This window comes from Neodiprion pinetum, chromosome 6, assembly GCF_021155775.2.
Source record: "Neodiprion pinetum isolate iyNeoPine1 chromosome 6, iyNeoPine1.2, whole genome shotgun sequence".
NCBI lineage: Eukaryota > Metazoa > Arthropoda > Insecta > Hymenoptera > Diprionidae > Neodiprion > Neodiprion pinetum.
In genome coordinates, this window is record NC_060237.1 from 13,657,170 (window position 1) to 13,664,731 (window position 7,562).

The window sequence follows — 7,562 nt, forward strand, 5'->3', positions numbered from 1 at the left end:
ACTTATTGATAAGTTTAAAGAAAACATACAGATAAATAAACGATTAGTCATTCCATTTCATATTCTTGATTTTTAAAAAGTAATTATTCTTTAATTTGAGAAAAATAATTTACTCAAATTGAATATCATTATTATCAATTAATTATTCAATTTCATTGCCTCCATTTACATTCAATTACATTATTGTATAATTTGTGTATATATATGTATCTACATATATATATATATGTATATATATACATATATATACATATTTATACATATATATATCTTTGTTTGGATAAAAAAAATGATAAATGAACTTATCATCCATATTTTATGCATATATATCATGATTTTCAATTTACTTTCAAAGAAAGGAGAATTTAGGAAAAAAAACGATTTTCACTTTGATTAAATTTTTTAAAAATGAATATAAGTATTAAAAAAATTTTCCACATTTCCTAATCATTTGCTTACATATTAATTGAAATAAAAATACTATTTATTCGAAAAATGCCATTCAATGTCCTTCATGGATTGGAATTTGGGACATTCATACAACGGATTCGAACTTATCAAAAAGTCTGAAGAAAACATACGGATAGATAATTGATTGGTCATTACATGTCATATTTTTAATTTTCGAAAATAATTGTTTTTCAATTTGAGAAAAATGATTTATTCAAATAATCATTTTTACATCACTTAATTATTGAATTTATTTGCCGACATTTATAATCAATCATATTATTGTATAATTTGTGTATATATATGATTGATTGAATAAAAATAATGATAAATAAATTCATTATTTATATTTTATTCATTCATATTATAATTTTTACTTGACTTTTGAAAAAAGAGGAATTTAAAAAAAAAATATTTTCGGATACATTAAATTCTTTCAAAATAAATACACTTATTAAAAAAATCCTATGTAGTTTTTACTCATTTGCTTACATATTAATTAAAATAAAAATGTTATTCATTGCAAAAATGCCATTTAATGACCTCTATGGACTGTAATTTAGAACATCTATACAAAGGATTGGAACTTATTGAAACGTCTGGATAAAACATACAGATGGATAAATGATAAGTTGTTTAATTTCATATTTTTAATTTTCAAAAATTATTCACTCTTCAATTAAAGAAAAATGATTTATTCAAATTATTATTTTTTGTATCATTAAATTATTTAATTTATCTGCCTACATTCATAATCAATCATATTTATGTGTAATTTGTATATATATGTATATAATTGATGGAATAAAAAAAATGATAAATAAATTCATTATTCATATTTCATTTATATTTATTATAATTTTCAATTAACTTTCGAAAAAAGGAGAATTTACTACTTGTAGTCTAGTAGACAAATTTCTTTATAAATTTCAGAATTCGCTGTTTCAATTATTCAAGCTAATGTTTTTATAGTGTTAATCACCTTATATTCTAGAGAAGTAAATTAATGTCAAATAAAAGTATATCCTTTCCTCAACATCCATTTCATTCAGTTAATTACAGACCTTGACCTTTATTAGGATCTTTAGCTGTAATAATTCTACTTTTAGGTTCTACTAAATGATTCAATTTCAAAATAAAAAATATATTAATCTTAGGAATTCTAATCACCATCTTAATTATAATTCAATGATGACGAGACATCATTCGAGAAAGAACTTATCAAGGATTACATACATCAAATGTAATAATAGGAATAAAATTAGGAATAATTTTATTCATTATTTCAGAAATTTTTTTCTTTTTATCTTTTTTTTTGAGCATTTTTTTATAGGTCCCTCTCACCTTCAATTGAAATTGGGAGAATATGACCCCACAAAAATATTACACCATTTAACTCTTATGATATTCCTTTATTAAATACAATTATTTTAGTTTCTTCAGAAGCAACAATTACATGAGCCCACCATAGATTAATAAATAATATAAAAAAGGAAATAATTAAAAGAATATTATTAACAATCATTTTAGGTATTACTTTCTCAATCTTACAATGATACGAATATTTAGAAGCACCATTTACAATAGCAGACTCAGTTTACGGATCAACTTTTTTTATTGATACAGGATTCCACGGAATTCATGTTTTAATTGGTACAACATTTATTATAATTCACTTATTTCGAGTATATTTAAATCATTATTCTAATTTTCATCACTTTGGATTTGAAGCAGCAGCATGATACTGACATTTCGTAGATGTAATTTAACTTTTTCTTTATATTTTTATTTACTGATGAAGAACTTACTAATATAATTTATGTAATATAATTTAAGTTTAATTGATTTCCAATCAATAAGTCTAATGAAATTTAGTATAAATAATTAAATTAATATTTAATACCCCAATAATAATTATAATAATTACTATTATTATATTACCTATTTCAATAATCTTATCAAAAAAAACATCTTATGAATTCGAAAAAAATTCGCCCTTCGAATGTGGATTTGACCCAAAAGGATATCCTCGTATATCATTTTCTAATCGTTTTTTTTTAATTGCAGTTATTTTCTTAATTTTTGATGTAGAAGTAACATTTATTACCAATAATTATAACATTAACAATTTCAAATACAAAAATTTGACTTTTTTTAGCATCATACTTTATCTTAATTTCATTGTTAGGATTATACTATAAATGAAAGTTTGGAACACTAAATTGAATTTGAAAATTATAAAGTTGAAATAAATTTTATATTCAGTTTCGGCCTGAAATCATAGTTATTTTATTAATAACTCTACTTCAATATAGGATAATAGTTAAATATAACATTTGATCTGCATTCAAAAATTATTAATATTAATTAATTTATCTTAAATAATTTATTTTAAAAATTAATTGAAGCCAAAAAGAGGCTTATTATTGTTGATAATAAGAATGAATACAAATTCCAATTAAATAAAAATAAAAAATGAAACAGCTTCTAACTTTTTATTAAATGATTAAAATTCATTTATATTTCTAATTTATATAGTTTATAAAAAAATTACATTTTCATTGTGAAAATAAATTATTCAATTTCATAAATTGAATGTTTAAGGATTTAAATAAATCATCATGTTATCTTCAATTATATACTTTAATTTTAAGCTATTTAAACATTTATAATATAAATAAATAATAAAAAAATTAAAAGGCAAATAATAAAAATAAATTTAAAATGTTATTAAAATAAAAAATTAATGAATCCATAAATGTATAAAAATTTTTCATAAAAATTATAATAATTCGTCTTTTATAAAATTCCAATCAATTTTGGTTAAAATTCAATGTTAATTCTTTATTTATAAATATAATATTTTTAATTAAACCATAAGTATAAATAACAGGTAAAAACCATATTGTTCTAAAAAATAAATTTAAAAAATGAAACTTCAATTTAAACATTTCAACATTTGAATAATAAACATAAAATCCAAATAATATACCTAAAAAAATAATTTAAATTGGTCAAATTTTTATATAAAAAGGCAAAATAATGAAATATCTATGAGGAAAAATTAGACGATCAAACGAACTTTCCTTAAGTGATGTTCTATCGTGATTATGCTAGGCGTCTTGTCCGAATAGATCAATGGTAGTAACGTCAGTTGCTCGATCCGTCACAGATTTTTCAATTAAACCAAAAATTCGCGCCTACGCCTCTAGATGGCAGTGCCACTCTCCCCAGAAACCCCTGCGCCTAATGCCCCGACGCCATTACATTTGAAAGCCGACAAATTGCATCTTGAATTGATGAAAAAGGGGGGAAGAAACAGGGAGGGTTTGATCTATTCGGACAACACGCCGAGCATAATCACGATCGAACATCACTTAAGGTAAGTTCGTTTGATCGTCTAATTATGCTACGTCGTCTTGTCAGAGATGAGTAGGGAGATCTCCAACGCTCGGCTTTTCGTGATACCAGCTAGATTGGAGCGTCGACGTGACACCTAGGCGGCCACGCACCGAAGGTGGCCCATTTCCGACCTGACACCTAGGCGGCCATGCACCGAAGGTGGCCCACAATCGTGTATACATATATAGATATACTCGGTCCCTCGAGCAAGTGGTTGCCAATCGCATCCTTGTCCCCGCTCGCACAGATGTTTCCAGGAATGCAAGAATTGGGATTTTTTTGTTTCAGTTATGAATGTCAGCGAATAAAAGTATCTCCAGATTTGATAAATCTTGGAATCAATTAGCGGACGCTGAACCAAATTAATTAACTATTCCCAGTCCGAATACTTTTTTTTTTTTTTTTAATATATATTATTTTTTTATTGATATGAAAATATGTGACGCCTGGTATTCTCGAATATTTGTGCACGCAGTCTATGGAAAAATATACGAAGCCAGCTCGATAACATTTATGCAAAATGTGCAATGGGCAAGTGGTTGGGGAAAATTTTTTTTTTCTCGAACTGAATCTTCCAGAGAAGCATCAGCGAATTCCAAGCAAGCTCCATAAACATACCGAGCAAACACGCGCTCACGGACGTAGCTGTGGTGTGGCTGAGTGGATACCACATGAGGATGAATTTTCAATCACAGGTTTTTGAGCGAAGTTTTCCTGTATTTCAGTTAATTACTGCTGCCTTTGTTATAATACTGCATTCAAGTCGTAAACAAAACACTAAAAAATAAGTTAACCACTTAATGTAAAACAAAATGTTAGATCGAGCTTAAAATTTAAGCCGGAGTTACATAAACTAAGATAATTACAAGTGCAACATTGTAAATATTGTACATTTATTGTTCACCTAAATAAATATGGTTTCCTCCTCAAAAAAAAAAAAAAATGAGGATGGAGTGATGCGGGACACGGGTTCGATCGCAGTTCACTCTTTTTATTTTTTTTTAAATTTAATCCCGGCTTTTGTTTTAGTATTTTCGGAGAGAAAAAACAAATGAAAGAAAGAAAATTTCCAGAGCCGGTCGATTTTTTCCTTCTTTCCTTTTGCTTTTTGTTTTACTGAACCCACCCTTTTTGTAGTGGGGGTAACCCAGAAGAGAACAAATAATTGAAACAATAAAATTCCGAGTGTGAATCGATTTGTTCCTCGTTTTTGGCGCCTCTTTTTTAATAAGGAAAAGTTTTGACAGTAATGAAAAATAGAGATTACTAAAAACAAATGTATTGTTTTTTAATAACACCGGCCCACAAAAAAAAAAAAAGTGGTCTGTACTTTTGACCGGACCTACCTATCTTTATGTATTTTGACGCGCTGAATCCGAATCTGGAGTCAGTTTTGCCCGTACACCCTCAAAATTTTGAGTAAATTGCAAAAGACCATAAAAATCGCCAAAAATTAGCAGTTTTGGTAAGAAAAAAATTTGTGGAACTATAGACCAAGTATGATTTTTATGCATTTTGGTCCGCTAAACCCAAATCTGAAGTTTATTCAACCATAAGCCTTTTAAAATTTAATTGGGTCAGTGTTATTAAAAAACAACACATTTGTTTTTAGTAATCTCTATTTTCCATTACTGTCAAAACTTTTCCTTATTAAAAAAAAAACGCCCATTTTATATCAGTCTTGACGAGCATTTCTTAGGAATTCTGAGAGATGCGAGATCGGAACGACAAAATTAATTCAGTAGCAACAATGTATGGACCCCTCTCCTCTTCGGATATTGACAGCCAGTTAAGAGGCTTCACAGTGTTTAGTTTAGTGCCAGCAGCTCTCGAGGTATCAAGATGGTAAGTGAATTACATAATTATTTTACATGCATGCAAAAACCGGCAGGTTTGACGCTCGTCTATTTACTTTATAGATTAAAAAGAGAAAAAATGGGAAGGACCTGTAGTCGTATTTTATACTTTATTTAATTTTCCTTGAATTGTCAAACGTTTTTATTTTTGATTGTATAGGAAGAAGATGTGTGGGGAATTCCATTCTAGTGCCCAAGAATGTAGTACACATTTTCGATCGTTGTAACTTTTTTTTTTTTGGGAAAACATGTTCCTCAATTTCCAAATTTCCTTAATTTTTTGGTATTCAAATCGATTCTTAACAATTTTGCGCACAGGTGGGATTTCTTTAATTATTTTTTCCCTAAACCTGAGGATATTTCCTATCTGAGATCACTGTCGATAGGCGAGATTCCGGAAATCATTAATTACCTTTTTTTCTAATTAAAAAGAAAATCACATAAGTCACATCACTACTTTTCTAGCAAGTTTTTTTTCTCATGCCGGAATTGGAGTTGCTATTTATTTATTCGGTCATAAATTTCTCTATTATTAATGGATTTCAATTTTTCTGAAATCTAGAGGAATGCCAGAAGGCCTGAATATAGTTCATACCATTTCATTCTTTTTTTTCAAGTTATTCAAAGATCCAAGAAAACTAAAAACTTGCGAAAACTATAGTAAATGTAGAGATCCCATTATCGTCTCGTGCTCAAGAATCATATTTTTAATTATAAAATCAGTGTGAATTTTTTCAGAATTTTGAAAGAAGCGTTTTCGGAATTGGTTTTTCAATTTTTTTCTATTTCAGTGGTGGCTAAAGAAATCTGCAAAAAATTCCGACGCTGTTTTAAGTCGATTAAAACCGTGGTTGCAACATCATACCAAACAATTATCAAAAGCGAAGAGGGTGAGGTACATGGGTTGCAAATTTGACGTGGAATGCCCAACATAAAATGTATCTGTATTAGGATGGTCGTTAAACGGATTTTTTACGTTAATGGCTTCGAATACAAAAAACCATCTCTCATTTTTTCAGATTTTCATTTCGAGCTCTTAGTGGCCTTATGTGATTTTCTTTTTAATTAGAAAAAAAGGTAATTAATGATTTCCGGAATCTCGCCTATCGACAGTGATCTCAGATAGGAAATATCCTCAGGTTTAGGGAAAAAATAATTAAAGAAATCCCACCTGTGCGCAAAATTGTTAAGAATCGATTTGAATACCAAAAAATTAAGGAAATTTGGAAATTGAGGAACATGTTTTCCCAAAAAAAAAAAAGTTACAACGATCGAAAATGTGTACTACATTCTTGGGCACTAGAATGGAATTCCCCACACATCTTCTTCCTATACAATCAAAAATAAAAACGTTTGACAATTCAAGGAAAATTAAATAAAGTATAAAATACGACTACAGGTCCTTCCCATTTTTTCTCTTTTTAATCTATAAAGTAAATAGACGAGCGTCAAACCTGCCGGTTTTTGCATGCATGTAAAATAATTATGTAATTCACTTACCATCTTGATACCTCGAGAGCTGCTGGCACTAAACTAAACACTGTGAAGCCTCTTAACTGGCTGTCAATATCCGAAGAGGAGAGGGGTCCATACATTGTTGCTACTGAATTAATTTTGTCGTTCCGATCTCGCATCTCTCAGAATTCCTAAGAAATGCTCGTCAAGACTGATATAAAATGGGCGTTTTTTTTTTAATAAGGAAAAGTTTTGACAGTAATGGAAAATAGAGATTACTAAAAACAAATGTGTTGTTTTTTAATAACACTGACCCAATTAAATTTTAAAAGGCTTATGGTTGAATAAACTTCAGATTTGGGTTTAGCGGACCAAAATGCATAAAAATCATACTTGGTC

General features: G+C 28.3%; 1 protein-coding gene across 1 annotated transcript; it reads left to right on the forward strand.

The window, feature by feature from the left end:
- Positions 1–1,597: 1,597 nt before the first annotated feature.
- Positions 1,598–2,202, forward strand: LOC138191092 (cytochrome c oxidase subunit 3-like; the record flags this gene model as incomplete). Its single annotated transcript, XM_069136993.1, is given in 2 exon segments — positions 1,598–1,768; positions 1,770–2,202. Coding segments are annotated over 2 exon segments (594 nt in total), but the record flags the coding sequence as incomplete, so codon positions are not given.
- Positions 2,203–7,562: the final 5,360 nt, after the last annotated feature.